The following is an 18,318-nucleotide window of genomic DNA, read 5'->3' on the forward strand; positions in this document are numbered from 1 at the left end:
CAAGCACTCTATCTCGTAAAAGAAAAGGCCGTCCGGTATCGTATCTTCGATACTCGAGGCCGAAAATGCTACGCTACTCCCCTGCATAAGATAGAAAGACCCAAACGCCGCTTTCTGTAGCCTTCCCGCCCGCCGTGCTACAGAAAGGTTATGCGAGAGTGAAAAGGTCATAGATGAGAAAGAAAGACTTGAAAATCACCGGTCCTTGCTGCCGGAATTCTGCTTGTTCTCAGGTGGACAGCAGACGTTCTTGTTGTCGCAGCAGTCGAGCAGACACGAATCGCGCATGCTTTCCGTTAGGCTATTTTGCTTGCTAACCTGCCTGCTGCTGTTGTTCATGCCGTCGCTTGCTTCGCTGATGTTGTCCTCGATCGGATCGACTGAGCCGGGCCCGCCGTCGTTATAGAACTCGGGTTGGATCGTCGACGAGTGGATGCCGAAGCCGTGTAGGCATTCACGTATCTCTCGCGCAAGCTGCATGTAGCGTTGGCTGCCTTGTCCGCGGAAGTTGAAAGCGACCTGGACATGGAGAGAGGCAATCAGCGTTGTGTCGCTGAGTTGCCAGACATGGATGTCGTGTGCGCTGAGAACACCTTCGAGGGTCTCAATGTCTTCCTGGAGTTTCTCCACATCGACAGACTCGGGAGTAGCTTGGAGAAGGATGCGAGATGCGGCTTTGCAAAGAGGGATGGCTGTATGCAGAATAATTAGGGTAATAACGAGAGATATGGCCGGATCAGCGTAGAATCGCCACTTGTATCGAGTGAGCCAGATGATGAGGGCAGACGCAATTACTCCGACATTGCCGAGAGCATCGCCGAGTACGTGAAGAAAGACGCCGCGCATGTTGAGATCCCCATGAGAATGGCCGTGGCCTCCTTTGCCCTTTTTCTTTGGTTGAGAGTGGTGGTGCTTCTTGTGATCGGCTCCAGACTTCTTGACATGACTGTGTGAGTGGGCGTGTGACTTTGCCTTGTTCAACAGACCAGACTGTTCGTTGTCCTCGGCATCTTCGGAATCAGCCTCGGACGAGGCAGCGTCAGAGTCAGCTTGACCTGAGCCCGGGTGCAGAATCTGCTCTGCCTCCACAAGAAAGTCGTGACGGAGGGAACCAGGATGGATCGAGCCGGACTTGGTTCTTCCATGTAGATATGCGGATGGATTCGATTTGGACGGCGTGTCCTTGATATCCCACGAGATATCTTTCGGTTGGCTGGCGGTCCCATATCCTGCCACGCGTGTACTTGGAAGGACGTCCACAATTCGTCCGCTTTCGTCTGCAACAGCATCGGTCTCGGCGTCGTGTGAATGCGCATGCGCATGCCTGTGGCCTTCCTCGGCAATCCCATGGCTATCATGGCTGTGGCCCGCATCTCCATGCGAATGTCCGTGATCGTGAAAGAGGAAGAGGCCAACGACGTTGCTGGCCAGTCCGAAACAGCCAACGATCATGACCAGCATTGGCTTCTGCACCTCTTGCGGCTCCACGAAGCGCTGTATCGCGTCCAGGACGATACTCATACACAACGCGACGAGGAAGACGCCATTCACGAGCGCACCCAGTGTTTCTGCTCGCTTCCATCCATATGTAAAAGAGCTTGATCTATCTTTCTGGGCGGCCTTGACGGCCCACAAACCCACGACGAGTGTAAGTATATCGTTCAGCATGTGGAAGGAATCGGCGACCAGAGCTAGCGAATGGACGGCATAACCAACGATAATCTCGAGAAGGAAGAAAGCCACATCGATGGCCAGCAGTATCTGCATGCGCGTGGACTTGGAGAGTCCCATGGCGGCGGGGAGGGGCGATATCGGGATAAATTGACGGAGGAGATGATCAGCAGCAGTCAGTGTAGTAGAGGGAAAACCGTGATTGGATATGTGCTGATTGTCGGACTGTGGGCTGGAATGCAGCAGAGCAGTGACGTGAGTAGTTGGAGTATGTATGTGTAACGTTCGGAGGTGCGAAAAGAGCCTCTAATGAATGACAAGCCCTGGAAGCCGCTAAGGTAGCCCCTCCCTTACGAATGAACGTATTGGGGGCAGCTGCGACCTGTGTGGGCTGTCGGTGGATCCTGCCGAAAATGGAAAAAACCGTTTCGTTGCCTCTTGCGTCGTTTGCTGCCGGCAGATTGGGAAAGAATGCAAAGACACCTCAGGCTGTAAGACTAAACCTCAGGCAACGACAAGAACACCAACAAAGTAAAACACACCCAAGTCCCAGATCCCACACGACGGATGGCAATTCTATACTTTATATATATCGATATTACCTATAAAACCCGAATTTCACACACAGACTGTCTCCGAAATACCTTCCTACGGACATGGCACAGGGCGGGCTTTTCTCCGTGCCCTCAAATTCAACGTTTCGGAGTCCTCATTTCAATAAACAAGCGTCCTTTTAGACTTTATACCAGAACCACTCCTTGTCTTTATCCTCCGACCCCAGCATCTTCCCAGTCTCGTTGCCATGAACTCACTTCGCCCGTTTCACCCAGCTCGCCTCGCCTCTCTCCGGATACCCACTCCGACCGTGATCGCAAACAACGCCAGTCCAAGCTAAATCCACCCATTCAACACATTAACCATCAGCTCACATCAACAAATCTCATTCTGTCCCCCCCAGGTCTCCGATCGCGATCAGGAAGAGAAGAAAGAAAGAAAAAAAAAACTTACCAGAACGAGCATGCCAAACACCACCATCAGCTCCCAGCCGCGCGCATACACCTTGCCCCGGACCAGCGCATTCTGCTGACGCCAGAACCGATACGCGCCCACAAGCACGACCACCAGCGCCGCCGCCTGGAACGTCGCCGCCAGCGCCTTGCCCACCTTGTAGAAGCCAAACTCTGCGTCCGGCTTGATCGAGTGCTGCAGTCGGAACATCTGCGCCGTGATCACGGATGTCATGGACAGCGCGACGCTGGTGCGTACATATGCCAGGAATGTTCGTTCCAGTGCTGCTTGGATGTGCCCTCGCTGCGTCAGCCCTGTGTCCCTGCGGATGCTAAGATTGTGTGTGCTAGTGCTGGTATGTGGTGTATGGTGCTATGGTGGGTGGTATCATGGTATGCTAGGAGTGACATTCGCGTGCGTGCTTGGATCGCCCGGACGTTCGTACGTACCGAGATGGTCGCGTCTCGCATCTGCCCCGACGACGACGCTGACCTGTCTTCTCCAGAATGCCGTTATGCCATCGTGCCACTGCCACGCTCTTTTTCTGTTTGCGGTTGGTGGAGATGCACGTGTTGGCTCGCTTGCTTCAGTATTAGTACTAACGCCTCGTTGCCTCACTATGCCAGCGTCGAGGGAGCGCAGTTCTGTTGCTTCGAGCTCATGACCTTGACCTTGCTCAGGTTCAGTAATAGCGGTAGCGTCGAAGATTTTGTCTGCTTCGTCGTGTGTCGTCGGTTCTACTACTGCTGGCGCGGCATTGTGCGTCTCGCCACCGCCGTCGAGTGTGTCTAACATCGGCTAGTTGCTCTAGATTGAGCGCGGCGTCGTTGTATTGTGCTCAGGATGGTGTATGTAAAGAGACAGATAATTTTGTACTGGTGCGGTAGGTAGGTATAGCTGAGTACACACAACTGTTAAGCCCGTCTCTAGCCCCGCCCTGGAGAGTTCCGAGAGATAACAACACACACAACACAGTGTCTCGACACTACCCGTAATCAATTCATTCCAAGATCTACTGACTACAGATGCAAACACTCACAAGTACCCCAGCCCACCTCCACCCACAAACTCCAGATCACTCCGCACAACCCACGCCTCTACCCCCATCTTCGCCAGCCCCTCCGCTTTCCTCTGGCTACTAACCTCGTTCCACCGCCTCAAGATGCTGCCGTCCAGGATGCCTCTACTGCCATAGCCCTCGCTCTCAATCGCCCTGTGCGCCCTCGGGTTCAGCCCACACGCATGGTCAAGGACACTAGTCAGGAATGCCTGCAAGGCCCCAAGACGCCTGTACATCGCCTCGTCGACCGGGGTGATGAGGCCCAGGGAACCCGACTGCGTGCTGAGGAGGATCTGCTGGGGCGCCGATCTTGGCTCGTTGTTGTCGTCCATGTCGACATTGTCTCTGTCGGGTGCTGTTTGTGTGGCCACGAGCGTGCTGGGGAGGAGTGTCATGGTTGTTGGGAAGTGGCCGAGGTGGAAGGTGCTCTTGTTCAGGAGACGGGCGCCGGACTCTGTTTGGGGATCTGTGGGTTTGTATCAGCATGTTAGATGCTCTCAGTGTATCTGTTGGTCAAACGTACGTTCTGGGTCGTATTGCATGACGTGCAACGTGCAGTCTGCGTCTGCGATGACAATGTACAGGTTGCCGTCATGAGGCAGGAATTCGGCCGTCATGACCTCCATCTTGCTGCGTGTCTTGCCGAATAAAATCATCTTGTATGGTTCTTCCTGTGAGATTATGAGTATCCGAGTGCGTCTTCACGTACGCCGTACGTACCGTATATCCCGTGAACCACAGCCCCTTGGCAATATCGCCCATCAGCACCATCCCCGTGCCCTTCAATGCCTTCGCCACCGTGACATAGCACTGCATGTCCATGAACGCCACTGGTAGCAGTGTCCCGTCTTCTTTCAAGCCTCGCACCATGCACTTCTGGCCCTGCGCCACAAGAATAAACCCTTGTGCGCCAATCTCTGACAGTGCCGTCACCGCACCCTTGACTTCCTCCTGGACTATCAGGCGCAGCTTTCGGTTCGTCTCCGGACGATCGGGCTCGGGCACGACGGTGATGATCTCGAAGATGTACACGCAGCCCTTGGTAGCTAGGTCCTCGCCGCGCACATACGCAGTGCCGACGGCAAGAAGCTCGCGCCGCTCATGCGTGGTTTCCGAAACTTCGAGATTCAGGACGTCCATGCACATGATGACCTCATTTTCTTCGAGCTCGTAGCTGTTGCAGGTTAGTATCTTGTGCGACGCTTGAGTGAAAGGCTACGTACGTGTCGATGATGGACCAATTGGCGGGATGCAGAAGTTTGATCTGGCCCCGTTCTGTCTCGGGCCGGAACGTGATGTCTGAGTCGGGGATTAGCATTTTCCTTCGGTGTTGTGCCCAGTACACCTACCTTCTCTTGCCCACTCATGGTGGTATGAGTCCTCTGGAAGCGAGAACGGTTCAATAATGCTTGTTGCGAGAGCATACACTCCTTTTGGTGGATAATAGCACACTTTACTGACGTCTTGGCCGATGGGAAGTTTTTTGTGTGCCCAACCAAGCGTCGAATACTGGAATCCAACCGGCAGTTGAGAGAATCGGAGAACACCCTAAGATCTTTAGCTTGCCGACAAAACATTGTCTTCATTCATTGGTACACATACGTCGATGTCGATGCTAGCAAACCCTTGTTCACACGTTGATGTATGATGCTTGGTGATTGCATTGATCGGCTTCCCTCGTAATGGGATGACCTTGGGCGAGTCTGAGGCTTCTTTCAAGATGAACGAGGGCGAGGCGCCCCCTTGGAAGACTGTACTGTAACCCCCAACACTCCGCAACACTTTCAACGTGGTAGCATTTGCAGACTTTAGTGACTCTGCCGCGGCCTCTTCTGAGTACCTCGGAAGTTGCGGCTGCGATGCCTTGAGCCATCTGAGGTTTGTCGTGAAAGGCTCTGTGCCGTCTCCTGAAGGAAAATGGAATGGGCTATATATGACAAGGTCATCTAGAGAGGTCCGAACCTTATTGCTATCAGCACTGATGAAATACTGTCTAACCGCGAGCACTTACTATCAAATGAGGTGTCTTGCTCACGGGATCACCCAAATCGGCCACGAGAAGCTCAGTAATCGTCGCCTTGTTTGCGGTACGTCGAGGCGCATGCCCGGAGCTGACTACTTTGGGAAGAAAACTGAATCCCTCGGCGACATAACTAGGCTTTTCGAGATCCGGTAAGGTGTAAATCTTCAGAGCTCCTTCAGCGTTTATGAGGAACACCAAAGCCTCGTCATTTGTGCTTTGTGATTGGTATATGCAGCCAGAAAGCCATTTAGAGGATCGAAAGTCGTCGCCTTGTTCCACTTCTTCGATATCGCCGCCCAGCTCAGCCTTGAAGACAACCGCGCTTGCATCATCTCGTAGAATCAGTAGATAGGGGTCTGCAAAACTGGAGCTGACTATCTGGATCTCGGCACCTGTTTCTTCGTCCTCCATGGGTAATATCTGCGCCAATCCAAGTTCTGTTCGTCATAGCAGTCAGCAAAGACACAAAGACATCTGGGTAATCGGTACACAAGACTGGAAACGTATGCATCGGAACGATAGAGTGGATGGAAACGTTTTATTGTATTGAGGTCTACAATGACACCAGAAAATACAGCCAAAATGCACACTCCTTTGGCAACTACAGGAGTCCTGCTCAGATACGCGTTGCATCACGCTACACCGGGGTCTTTTAAGGCTGGAGAAGGAGAAGGGAGACTCACCGGTATAGCTTCGAATCTCGCTCTTCAAGAGCTGGACGATCTTCGTACGGTTGCACAACGTACCGACATCAACCGTCATACCACTATCTCGTTCAAAGTCGCCTTCTGCCATCTCTGCTATCTCCGAGCCGCTTATGCTATACACGACGGTGCTACCGCCGTCCTCGCCACCACTTTTTGATACGAACAACAAGTCGTCGTACTCTGGGTCAGAGCCATTCATAGAAGCATCTGACGCCTCGATGGATGGCTGTTTCTTGGCCGAGATGGACCATATTGCTTGTGCATCAGTCATTACGTGTTGCGTAGTCACAACGGCATCTATCTCTTTTTTGAGTATGGATACGGCTCCCCCTTTTCGGCGCCCTGTCGCTACCACTAATTCAAGGGCATCGTCGGCACTGACAGCTGTACTGCTCAAAGTGACATCACTCAGGAGACCAAGTCCAGTCAACGAATCATGTACTCTGAAAACGATGTCCTCAGATGGGCCTGAATCAGCAGCAGAAGTGGTAGTCTGCTTAGCTTCGCCACCTTCATCATTATAGAGGTCATCATCATCCTCGGCCTCTTCTAGATCATCATCGTCAAGAGAAAGATCTGGGTCTGCAGCAAGCAGCTCAGCATGAGACTTCTTCCTAGTTGATTGCGGGATTTTAGCTTTGGCTTCGCGACTCCAGCCAACTAGAATCGAGTCGCCCTCCTCGCTACCTATGAATACCTTTCCGTGGCCAATGCTAGTCGCACAGGACGGTCTGCTCACCATGATACTGCCACCTCGTTCAGCAGGTACCTTTTCCACGGTCATACTCGACACCGAACGACCGTCAAGCTGAAATCCGATGGTGACGAACTCGCCAGTGTTTAGCACAAGGAGAATTTCACCAGTTTCGGCTGATATCTGCTCGAGTGTACAATCTTCCAGCCGCAGAGCTAGTTCAGAACGATCGGCCATTGGGAATGATGAGCTCTTCTTGGCGAATTCATTGACCGCAACTGCATGCGTCTTGCCAGCTTGATCCACATGGATGACTTCATTACCACCGAGAAGGAGAGCACCTCCGATCGGAAGCGGCAGGGCAGCAACTCGAGACACGTCGTATGGCAGGCCCTGGACCGTCAACAGTTTGGTAGACGCTCGTTGTTCCAGATCCAGGGTGAAAACCGTGTAATCGAGAATATCCTTTCTTTCGGCAAGCAGAGAAGCCGCGGAAGTCTTTGAGGAAGCAATGACACCAAAAGTGGGCTCGCGGTATTCGTGCAAGAACGCCAGATGAACAGGCTGTGTGTAGACAGGGTCGAGAGCCGTGAGGGGCAAGACGAAAGACGACTTGTATGGTGTCTGAGAGGCATTGTCCTGGGCATCACCGTTTGCCGTTCTTGATTTAGCTGCGGGCGCATCCACTGCATCCTCATTGTCTGGGTCATAATCGTCTTCAATAAGATCGTCTCCGACTTGGCGAAAAGGTAGAATAGCCAAATTGTGCACGCCGAATTTGAGCGCGGCACACCGGCTGTTAGGGTCAGCTGTCAAGAAGTTGTAGCAGTCTCCCAGGTCCGGTGCCCACGGACAGGTCTGCAAGTCTTGCGCCTCATAATAATGAATGGAAATTGTAGACAAGCCATGGGTCTCTGGGTCCCACTCTACGAGACTGAGCTTCGCATCTTTGAACGAGGCCAGTAGTGCTTCGCCCCCCGACTTCGAGTCAAGTATTTTGATTCTTGCAAGTGAGGTTATTGTACCAGACAAAGGAAACTCGGCTACAAGTGCGAGCTTCGTGGTAGGTCCGGGCCCGTTTGCGCCATCTACGCCTGGAGCATTGTTGCTGTCTTTTTGATAAGGCCCAGGCGACTGGTTCACGGTCGTAGTCTCGAATATCTGTAGCAAAGACCCTTTGCCAACGATGAGATTGTTCGCTTGGGCGTCAAGGAAGGGGAGTGTGAGCGCATGCGTGACAGCCGTCGGCGGCGTAAGCTCAGTATAGCACTGCATTGGGTCGAGCGGCTCTCATATGAGGACAGTCGAACATAGTAGGTCTGAGAGCGCGGCACACCGGTGGGCGTAAGGTGAGTGATTCGAAGACTCCGAAGGTTAGCTCTTCTCTTGGAGAGCTGTCGCGAGACCGAATGCGTATAGAGAGCAGCTAAAACTACTGCATAATGCGCTTGGTCCGTGCACGCGGCTCAGCCTGCGGTTAGTGTGGCTGGAGCTTGCCCAATCCCAGCCACAGCGTCCTTGGGGCGATCGTCATCGCAGGCCAAGCTACGATCATCGTACGGACAAGCCGGTTCACTTCCTTGAAAGCAAACCTCCTGCGCTCCCCACTTCCAACTCACTCCAGCCTGGCAGTTCCCCCATCGTCAGCTTCCTTCTGTCACCAGCTAGCTCTCCATATCGTCTGATCGTACATCAATACTGTAAGCGCCCGTCCACAATCTATACTTTCAGCTATACACCCAGCGGACTCCAGACTGACCACGTCCGCACAGCAGCTTGACGCCAACATGGCGCTCATTCAGACCAGCCTCATATGGGTTGCATATGCAGTCGCGATAGCGATTCTCCTCATTATTGCTTCGGTGTTCGTATACGTCTACCAGACCCCGCGGGACAGGGCTGCTTCGGTCACGACAGTATGCATCATCACCATGAGCGCGCTCCTGGCAACGATCCTGCTGCTGCCTGTGGATGTTGCGCTTGTATCTGCAACCACGATTTCGAAGGAGGGGCGAAAGAAGGACTGGGCGACGCCTGAGGCTGTCGACAGTATTCTATACACCCTCAAGATTGTATACTACACTCTGTTTTCTCTGGACGCCGTTCTGTGCCTCCTGGTTGTGCCGTTTACGTACTTCTGGCATGAAGAGACCGACGACGAAGCGCGCACAATGGGGACGCAATCATTTGGAAAGCAATTCTGGGGTGCGTTCAAGTACACTATTGCGTTCATCTTCCTGGTCGTAATCCTGTTTCTTGTTGGATTCTTCGTGCCCGTTGCAAAGGATAGCCATGATCTCGACTACTTTAAGAAGCTTTTGACCGAGAACCGTAAGTCCCGTTTCCCTTTTTATAAGCTTTGACTTTGATGCTAAGCGGTCTGCAGGAGGTGAAAGGGCTCTGACGTTTGCGCTCGGGCTACTCATCACAATTGGTACGGTCATCTATGTACTCTACACAGCAGCAGGACTCGCACTCCTCCCAGTCGCGCTCATCAAGTCAGCACCCGCAATCTCTGCTCCAAACTTGGCAGCGAACACTGCTTCGCAGCTGGAGCAGAATCGTGAGCGCCAGAGGCAGCTGGAGGGCCGCAACGAAGGCCGTGAGGGCGGCCTCGAGTCAAGAGACAGGCGTGAGCTCGAGGGCCTCGTGCGAGAAGAACGAACGCTGATCCGCAGAGAACGACTTGCGGCGGAGACCCAAGGCGAGGGCCGCAGCTGGATCGTGCGAGCGTGGATCAAGGTCGAAGCCGTCTTCCGGCCGTTCAAGCTGCTCTTCGGCTTCCTCCTGATGCTGCTCGCCCTGCTCATCTTCGTCAGCATGCTCATCACCGGCATCGACAAGGCCAAGAACTCGATCTGCAAGGAAAAGTGCGGCTACATCCTCGGCCACATCAACATCTTCCAGCCGATCAACTGGGTGTTTGTCAAGGCGGCGCGCGTCTTTCCCATCGACTACATCCTCTTCCTCCTCCTCGTGCTCTTCTTCTTCGCCGCCTCGGTCGTCGGCATCGCCTCGGTCGGCATCCGCTTTCTCTGGATCAAGCTCTTCAGCATCCGCAAAGGCCACACCTCCCCGCAAGCCCTCCTCATGGCCACAGTCATGCTCACCCTCATCGTGCTGGCAATCAACTACTCCATCGCCATGCTAGTCGCCCCGCAATACGCAACCTACGGGCCCCAAACCTTCTGCGACCGCGCCGCCGCCCAGTCCCCCGACTCCAAATCCCCAGCAGACTGCACCAGCCACCCCGCCTCCATAAAACCCTGCACCGAACTCGCCGCCAACCCCGCCGCAAAACAAACCTGCACCCCCACCCTCATCAGCACCTTTCTCAACCGCATCACCGCAAACTTCCCCTTCTTCGGCATCGTGGCCTTTTGGGCCCAATTCGCTTTTTTGGCAGTCTATCTGGTCGTCTTTGTCACGACGCTGTTCCGCGTGCCCAGGCTGGATACGGAGCAGTTGGATGCGGATCTCGAGGAGGAGGAGGAGGAGGGCTTGTTGAGTTCGACGGGGAGGCGGTTTGATGCTACGTGGCAGGATATTACGGGGCGGGCGCGGGTGAGGCAGGAGAGGTGGGCTGCGGGGTATGGTGGTGTTGGGGGTGGGGAGGGGGGTGACGAGTAGGGGGATGGACGGTGGAAGTGGATATGGAAATGGAAATGGAAATGGAAATGGACATGGACGTGGAGATGGAAATGGAATGGTGGAGTGGTATATATATGCGAGATGTTGAGAGGAGGGTGAGGATGAGGATTGGTAGGATGCAGGTGACTTGGTGGGAGTGGGGAGTGGTGGTGGTGGGGGTGGAATGGTAATGGGATGACGGTTGTATGTACGTAGGTAAGCACCACTGTGTGACAGCACTGCAGTGGATGATGGTATATCAAAGTACGCATTAATATACGTCTCTCTCTCTTTCACTCTCTAGTACCATCCAGGGGTATCAATATACATGCCAAAAACCCCCTCGGCACCTCCACCAAACCTCGGCCAAACGTACATATACGATACATACATATAACAAGTAGTAGTAGTACCCTAGAAACCGCATTCCCTCCCTGTATCACTGCCCATTCCCTCCCTGTATCACTGCCCATTCCCTCCCTGTATCACTGCGCAGGCCAGCCCTCCAGATCGGCCAAGGCGTTGCGCAACTCCTTGATAGCCGTGACCGAGTCTTCAAAGTTGAGGGCGGAAATGGCCCATTTAGCGTGTTTCTGGGCGCTGAGCATGGCGTCTTCGTCGGGTTTGAAGGGGGTGGTGGTGGTGGTGGGATGGTATCGTGATTGTGATTGTTGTTGTGGTGGTTGTGGCTGTGGTTGTGGTTGTGGTGGGTTGTGATTGCTGGTGGTGGTGTGGAGTTGAGGCTGTGGGGGGCGCCAGCCGGGCGGAGGCGAGAAGGTCTGCGGAGGAGGAGTCTGGGTGTAAAAGGATGAGGGATCGGGAGTCATGGCCGGGGGCGCTGTGGCTGTGTGAGAGGAGGAGGGCAAATTCATAGTTTCGTTGCCTTCTGGCGGTGGAGCGGTGGGCAGGCTCGGGGCAGACGAGTCGCTTGTAAAGGTAGGGACTGTGGGAAAGTAGCCGCCGCCTGCAGAGGTTGTAGACGCGGCCGATGCGGAGTTTTTGCGGGAGTCTGGGGACAGAGGAGAGACGTCGTGGGGATTCGGGGTGGCTGCAGCGTCTGGCATGTTGTACGAGTTTTGCGGATGGATGGGTGGGATGGGAGGCGACATGCGTGCTGAAAAGGCAGGAGAAGAAGGCGCCGAGGCGACATTTGGGGGTTGGTATGTACTCGACGTGCCATGCTGTATCCGCTGCACCTCTGGGTCGTTTGGATCCAAGACAGGCGCCGAACCGGTTGCGGCCTCTGACGCGGTAGTGTCTTCTGGTGGAGGGTTGGACAGGTTCGGGTCTTCTCCTGCCTTTAAAGCTTTCGCGATGCGCAAGGCGTGGAATTTGGCAAACTTTGACTTTGCTGCCGTTTCTGCGTCGAGGGGATTCGTCCATATGGTGAGCATATCTAGGAAGGTAGCGGCGGCGCGAAACGTATCGGCAGTCTGACTGGACTTGCTGTCAGTCGAGTGTGTATTTACTGGCGGCATTCAGACTTACGCAGAGGCCTTGTTCGAGCGTATAGAGTTGTCTGCCCTTTGGAACGTCTCTTGTGCGAACTGTTCTACGTAAGCCTGGGCGGCTACGTCGTCGGTGACGGCATCGTTATCCTGAAGCGCGTCTTTACTCTGCTCCAGCTTGCTCATCAAGTCTATGGTGTATGCTTCACATTCCGAGTCTAGTTTGTGGAGACCCTTTGTGAGGATCTGCTGGACGATGTAGTATTGACCTGTTGAGGGATTAGAGCGTGCCGTGTGGGACTGATTGCTGACAGGAACGAAACTGACACCAGTATGCTATTGCGGGCTTGAACTTTTGTAATTGTGATGCGCGCAGGGCAAAGCGAGAGATGTCGGCAGCCCTGAGGCCGGCCGGGAGATTTGTTGACATGACAGGTAGGCAGAGTGCGGCGATGTGTGGTGAAGGCGTGTTGTCTCGTAGAAAGTTACAGGTTGAAGCTTGGTAGCTGGGTTGTGTTCTAAAACGGTGTAGTCAAGTTTGCGGCGCGGGGTAGCGAATAGGGCATTTTAGGAGTGCACCTCCTGTTCCAGGCAGAAAGAACAGACTCTCTCTCTCTCCTTTATGCAAGTTGGTCATGGCAAAGGAGATTGGCAGACATGTCGAGTCAGGCAGTCAGGCAGTCAGTCAGTCAGTCTTGAGCAGGAGGCGCAGGATGTTTCTGGGTGCGGACAATTAGCAGTGGCTGATTCTTTGCGGCATGGCACGACTATTACAACGACACAGCATTCTCAGCGTCTAGACTAAGTAAATTGTCCGTCCGTTGTCAGGGTGTGGATGCAAGTGGTATCATAATCATAAGGTACGAAACGGCTAGGGGGTTAGAGACGTCTGACGGAGCAAGGTCCTTGTTGCGGTCTATGGGCTCGTGTACAGAGAGTAAAAAGAGTTCCTGCGGCACGGTGTTTGCAGCCCCACAAGTGAACGGGCGGGACGAGAATTTAATTAATTTGCATCAGAGGAAGGTGTGTACAAGTGAGTGTACAGGACTGTGCCGTAATAGGGAGAGGCAAGAGATGAGATGGTCTGATGGACCTCAGCTTCACAAGCAGAAAAGTGATTGAAGCAGCAATTAGATGGTGGTAGCTCAGGCCACCAACTCTCTCTTTTGGTGGAGCAGCTGAGTAGAGTAGAAAGGATGGAAGTGGATGATTAAGCGGACGAAGCAGTCGTTGTTTCCTCACTGGTTTCAGCGACAGGGAAGGAAGGAAGGAGGGACGGAAAGAAGGAAGGAAGAACCCCTTGTTTTGCCCACCCACATCAGGCGAAACCGGCCGGATAGCGATAGCGATGTTCTAGTGCATGTGGAGACTGAGTGTACTGTAGTACTTACTGTAGCAGCAGTCAGCCAGTCAGTCAGTCAGTCAGCAGTAATTAGTGCAGGCAACGGACCGATGGATAGCAATCGATTCGAAACGCGTCAGGCACACACAAGGCGGACGGACCAATGGCGAGCAAGAGTGTGCAACATGGTTCTGTTGGTTTAGCGCGCGCGATAGATACGTAGTGGACGGGCGCGTAACCAAAGACGAGAGGGGGAAAAGTGGACGATGTGGACGGTATTAGAGTGTGGGCTGTGGACTGTGGATAATTAGCTGGAGTGTTGAGAGTGGAATGCAAAGAGTGAGGGTGGAGTATGAGATGGAGTTCTTATCTGGGTGGGTGCCTGAGGTGGATGGAATGCAACAGATCGATGCCTGAGGTGTCTTGTCTGATTGGCTTCCACAGGTTTCGACAGGGCGCGTCGAAAGAGAGAGAGACACAAGTCGTCAAGCGGGCGCTATGCCTGTTCCTGGCTCTGTTCCTGTTCCTGCGCATCCCGTGCTGCAGACTACCCAGCACGAGTCAGCCCGTCGGATGCAGCCAGCAGCCAACCAAGATTGAAAAGCTTAATCCATTAGCTTTGCCTGTCAAGCTCTGCCCTACTCGTGTCGACTAAAGACTGGCCTACCCTAATCCGCTCTACTGCCACTGACTGGTCCCACGTCAAACCTGCCCAACTGCCTCTCTACCCGCAATTTCGTCAACTCGTCAATTCGTTCGCTGTGCCCCTCGCTCGCCCTCTTCCGTCCTCTAGAGCGCTTGGACGTTTGCCCTTTGCCGTCGTCGTCGTCGTATCTCTCTCTCTCTCCTCTTGTCCTCGTCCTTCAAACTCTCTCCAACACTCCTTCATCCACCACCACCACATTCTTTGCGCGCTTCAGACGCTGCCATCTTCTTTACTTGCCCCATTCATTCACTCCTTTTTCGTCTTCTAAAAATATCGCGAATCATCTATTCTGCCCATTACCTGCTCCATTAAGCGCCTATCACGCTCCGAGCTGCGCTCAACACCAATACCACCACCACCACCACCATCACTCGTCCTCTCATTAACGCTGGTCATTGTCACTCTCTACTACCCTGACGCAGTACCTGCTACTGTTACTGTCCACCTGCACTGCACTGCACTGCCCTGCCTTGCCTCGCATATCGCGACATCACCTGCCCCGGCCCAATCCGGCATTTCCACCATCACCTCCACATTCCACTGGCCGCCAACAGCCTCTGGAATCACGAGCACATTTCTGCCCAGCTGCTCATTATCAATCCGTCAGCCCTGCTTCTTCTCATCCGGCGCATCACTCTACTCGCTTGCATTGCTGAAATGGCTAGCAAAATGTCCATCGCGCGTGCCTTCACCACCAGGCGCAAGCTGGACTCTCCCCCAGACTCCTCTGCTCCTCCTGCTCGCTCTCAGAGCACCCGCAAGGGTCCAATCCAACGCAGCCAGATATCCATGCCTGTAGCCCTCATCTCCACCACAAACATGCTCTCCTACAATGCTCCTGACATTGAAGGCTCCCGTCAGCGATCCGCAACCCTGACTACCTCGACAACCTCGACCTCCTCCTCTCGCACATCCCAAGACTCCGACTCGCGCTCGTCCGCTTCAAGCACACAGGACACTGATGCCTCTTCGCTGGGCTCTTCGCCCGTATCGCCAAATCCCCCGAAAGGGAACCATCTGTCGGGCTATTTCTCTGCCGCCAACAACAAGACCGCAATGCTTCCGACGCCTACCATACCCTCGGAAATATCCTCAGGAGTACAACACTCTTCGCCGCAAAGGTCCGCCTCCACCGCAAGCCTTGCACAGAAGAAGCTGTCGGTTGCAGACGATCCGAAACCTGCAGTCCCCACCCGCGCCTTGTCGCACAGCAGAGCCTCACATGAATTCCTGGCCCGTCAACGTTCACTTCGCAATTCTGCATCGTCGCCGCGTCCGACAAGAGACTCCCGCGAGCAGCGCGCCTCCGTCGACATCTTCAACGCTGCCGATGACCCCATGCATCCCTTTGGCAAGGAGCTCGAGGAACTCAAGGAGGTGGCTGAGGAGCTTGGTGGTGCCGTCAATGAGGCTGTCAACAACGAGGATCTCACTTTTATGCTAAACAACAAGCTGGCCAAGTTTGATGCGGCCGACTATCTGTGCGAAATCCAGCCCTTGTTCGCCGGCCTCTTCCACAAGCAGATTGTTGCTCTCCAGACCGGTTGGATATAATCGCTCCCTCTCTCTCTCCCTTTTTTTCGTTGTTACAAAGGTCGTGCAGATCGCTCTTCTTGTCTGTGCACATTCTACCACCTCTTCTTCGACACTCTCATTAACATGTCTTATGCTTTTTACGTCTCGGCCGGGCGGAGTTTTATAGGTTAAAAGGAAAAAAGGGCTCTGGCCGAACATCTCACTTGCTATTTCTCTCTTTTTGGAATCATGTGGCATCTTGGACACGACGGAACGGGATCTGGGACTTGGTTGACAAACTAAGGGCGTCTATACTACGGTCGACGCGACATGTCCTCATCTATGCGCAGGAAGAATTGGAATTTTTGAACATGTATTTTTTTGGCAGCAGTCGAGAAGTCTAATCCGACACATTCACATGCCAGACATGATGTGTGTGTGCAGGCAGAGAAGTGGATTCTAGATTATCTATACCGACAATCAAGTCCAATACAACAATCCACATGCGCGACATGCCATGTGCAGAAATGGAATGTACGTTACTTGTACCGACATCCAAGTCCAATACAATCCACATGCGAGACATGATGTATGCAGAAAAAAATGGACTGTACATTACTCTGTACCGACATCCACGTCCAATAAATACATGCGGATGCGAGAGCGCGCACCCCCGTTTCCCTCAAGCCTGCTACCTGTATGTTTCTGCCTTTCAACATGTCTATGCGCGCCGCCGCCGGAGTTCACACTCAGCGGCGGCGGCGGCGGGGTGTGTGTGGCACGTGGACCGAGTGTGCCTCCAACCAGGCCTGAGCTGGCTAGTGCATCTTATTACAGAGCTGCCCCACGCTCGTTCTTGCCCGGGTTGTGTGCTTTTCTCTAAACAACAAACACTTCCAAACACACACATATACACTCCACATACCTCTCACTCACTCACTCACTCATTCCCTCACTCACTCACCCTCCATCCCCCTCCTTGACTCTACACATTCACTCTCGCCTACTACTCCTTCCTTGGCCCGTCACGATTGGCCCCAAGCCTCTTCACCTCCTCCCAAAAGGCGCGCGCCCCCCTCCCCGCCAAAGTTCTGCCTAACCGCTGGCAGTATCAAGGGTCTTTTCTCTCTCTCTCTCTCCCTCCCTCCCTCCCTCATCTTCTTTTCTTTCGCGTCTTTCCCAGCCCAAGTAACTAGCGACCTGCGACCGTACCGCTCCCTGCCGCCACCGCCGCCGTCGCGACTGTCGTGACCTCTAATTATCAGTATCATCTCGCAAAAGTCCGTCTGTACGAATCCAGGCCCTGCAAAAGACCATGGATCTCGACTACTCTCGCCGGAATAAGAAACCCCGCCCCCTGTCGGACGCCGAAAAGGACAAGCTGGACGAGTTTGTCGAGGCAATCCACTACTCTGCTCGGTACGTTGGTTTATAAACGTGTACCTACCTGTTGGTGTCGGATTATTGTGTGTTGCTCACGACAAGTTCTTCCGCGCAGATACTCGGACAGCGAGTACGAGTACCGCCACGTGCAACTGCCCAAGACGATGTTGAAGGCTATACCGAAGGAATACTTTGACGGCGCTCGCGGCACCCTCAAGCTGCTGTGGGAGGAGGAATGGCGGGGGCTCGGCATCACGCAAGTAAGGCACACATGACCCGGAGGAGAAGAAAAGCTTTTTTGCAAAAAAAACACGGCCTGGGGCTTATTCGATTTTTTTTTCTCTCTTGCGCAGAGTCTAGGATGGGAGCATTACGAAGTGCACGAGCCGGAACCTCATATTCTCTTGTTCAAGTGAGTGAAAAGGGAGAGCCCATCCGACCTTTTATTCGTGTCATGCTCACCACCTCCACACAGACGCCCTATCAATTACCAACCGCCAGCACAGCACTGACCCGAATTCCTCGTCCGGTTTTGACCTCCTCTGCTATCCGAGCCGCTTGGTGAAGACATCGTATACTTTCCAATATTACTACAGATGATATCTAATACGAGACTAGATTTTTTGGGTCTAAAAGTATGGGGGACGAGTTGGGGGAACAGATGCAGAATATATCCCAAAGGGGAACTTGCTGTTTCAAGATCTTTGAAGTTTTGTTCAAAGCCAGATTCGGAGCGAGAGGCGAGGGAAAAAGAGTGGAAAGCATTGATGAAATGATGGAACGACTTTGTTGTGAGCTGTGTGTGTGTGCATGCATATCGCGTATTTGGAAGTTCTGGCGTTGGAGTTTCTTTATTTAAACTTTTGCCCCCCCCCCCCCTCTCCTCTTCTTGACAATCTTACTACAAATGGCGAAGATTTCAGTGCAGCTTTCTCTGCTCTGGACCTGTACCTGTACCTGTGTGCCCCTTTTTCCACCCAACGTGTAATAAATATGTAGGCGAAGAGGAAAAAATGTGCGACAGACGACGACGACGACGCCACCCTCCTTTTTTTTTTTTGTAAAACAAAAAAAAAAGAAAGAAACTTTCTTGAACAAACCTGTCCCCCTCAACCTGGTCTCGCCATCCTG

At 53.4% G+C, this 18,318-nt stretch overlaps 6 protein-coding genes across 6 annotated transcripts; 3 read left to right on the plus strand and 3 right to left on the minus strand.

Moving 5' to 3' along the window:
- Positions 1-195: 195 nt before the first annotated feature.
- On the minus strand, positions 196-3,474 carry EJ05DRAFT_504212 (cation efflux protein; the record flags this gene model as incomplete). Its single annotated transcript, XM_033747529.1, has 3 exons — positions 196-1,896; positions 2,680-2,978; positions 3,129-3,474. 3 exons carry the CDS (start codon positions 3,472-3,474, stop codon positions 196-198), a joined length of 2,346 nt encoding a protein of 781 aa, XP_033596550.1.
- Positions 3,475-3,714: 240 nt separating this feature from the next.
- Positions 3,715-8,438, minus strand: EJ05DRAFT_494539 (uncharacterized protein; the record flags this gene model as incomplete). The annotated part of the gene is made up of 8 exons (XM_033746201.1): positions 3,715-4,205; positions 4,263-4,410; positions 4,460-4,913; positions 4,963-5,038; positions 5,089-5,287; positions 5,342-5,701; positions 5,751-6,199; positions 6,446-8,438. 8 exons carry the CDS (start codon positions 8,436-8,438, stop codon positions 3,715-3,717), a joined length of 4,170 nt encoding a protein of 1,389 aa, XP_033596551.1.
- Positions 8,439-8,704: 266 nt separating this feature from the next.
- EJ05DRAFT_541236 (uncharacterized protein) lies at positions 8,705-10,793 on the plus strand (the record flags this gene model as incomplete). The annotated part of the gene is made up of 3 exons (XM_033749648.1): positions 8,705-8,863; positions 8,936-9,494; positions 9,550-10,793. The coding sequence occupies exons 2-3, from the start codon at positions 8,951-8,953 to the stop codon at positions 10,791-10,793; spliced, it is 1,788 nt and encodes a 595-aa protein (XP_033596552.1). The 5' UTR covers positions 8,705-8,863; positions 8,936-8,950.
- A 252-nt stretch (positions 10,794-11,045) lies between these two features.
- On the minus strand, positions 11,046-12,976 carry EJ05DRAFT_479652 (DUF605-domain-containing protein). The gene is made up of 3 exons (XM_033744714.1): positions 12,569-12,976; positions 12,284-12,510; positions 11,046-12,235 (listed from the first exon to the last, which is right to left on the minus strand). The coding sequence occupies exons 1-3, from the start codon at positions 12,669-12,671 to the stop codon at positions 11,279-11,281; spliced, it is 1,287 nt and encodes a 428-aa protein (XP_033596553.1). The 5' UTR covers positions 12,672-12,976; the 3' UTR covers positions 11,046-11,278.
- Positions 12,977-14,958: 1,982 nt separating this feature from the next.
- Positions 14,959-15,843, plus strand: EJ05DRAFT_504216 (uncharacterized protein; the record flags this gene model as incomplete). The annotated part of the gene is made up of 1 exon (XM_033747530.1): positions 14,959-15,843. The coding sequence occupies one exon, from the start codon at positions 14,959-14,961 to the stop codon at positions 15,841-15,843; it is 885 nt and encodes a 294-aa protein (XP_033596554.1).
- Positions 15,844-16,825: 982 nt separating this feature from the next.
- EJ05DRAFT_479654 (cyclin-dependent kinase regulatory subunit) lies at positions 16,826-17,943 on the plus strand. The gene is made up of 4 exons (XM_033744715.1): positions 16,826-17,223; positions 17,303-17,447; positions 17,541-17,599; positions 17,663-17,943. Exons 1-4 carry the CDS (start codon positions 17,120-17,122, stop codon positions 17,697-17,699), a joined length of 345 nt encoding a protein of 114 aa, XP_033596555.1. The 5' UTR covers positions 16,826-17,119; the 3' UTR covers positions 17,700-17,943.
- The last annotated feature ends 375 nt before the right edge of the window (positions 17,944-18,318 follow it).

The sequence above is a fragment of the Pseudovirgaria hyperparasitica genome (genome assembly GCF_010093815.1).
Source record: "Pseudovirgaria hyperparasitica strain CBS 121739 unplaced genomic scaffold EJ05scaffold_17, whole genome shotgun sequence".
In the NCBI taxonomy this organism is placed as follows: Eukaryota; Fungi; Ascomycota; class Dothideomycetes; order Acrospermales; family Acrospermaceae; genus Pseudovirgaria; species Pseudovirgaria hyperparasitica.

Excerpts from the sequence above, each read along its gene's own strand:
- EJ05DRAFT_479652 (XM_033744714.1), bottom strand. The coding sequence starts at position 12,671 with ATGTCAACAAATCTCCCGGCCGGCCTCAGGGCTGCCGACATCTCTCGC. Across the intron at positions 12,511-12,568 it reads GCCCGCAATAGCATACTGGT|GTCAATACTACATCGTCCAG; the intron begins GTCAGTTTCGTT and ends ATCCCTCAACAG. Across the intron at positions 12,236-12,283 it reads TACGCTCGAACAAGGCCTCT|TCCAGTCAGACTGCCGATAC; the intron begins GCGTAAGTCTGA and ends ACTGACAGCAAG.
- EJ05DRAFT_479654 (XM_033744715.1), top strand. The coding sequence starts at position 17,120 with ATGGATCTCGACTACTCTCGCCGGAATAAGAAACCCCGCCCCCTGTCG. Across the intron at positions 17,448-17,540 it reads GGGGGCTCGGCATCACGCAA|AGTCTAGGATGGGAGCATTA; the intron begins GTAAGGCACACA and ends TCTCTTGCGCAG. Across the intron at positions 17,600-17,662 it reads CCTCATATTCTCTTGTTCAA|ACGCCCTATCAATTACCAAC; the intron begins GTGAGTGAAAAG and ends ACCTCCACACAG.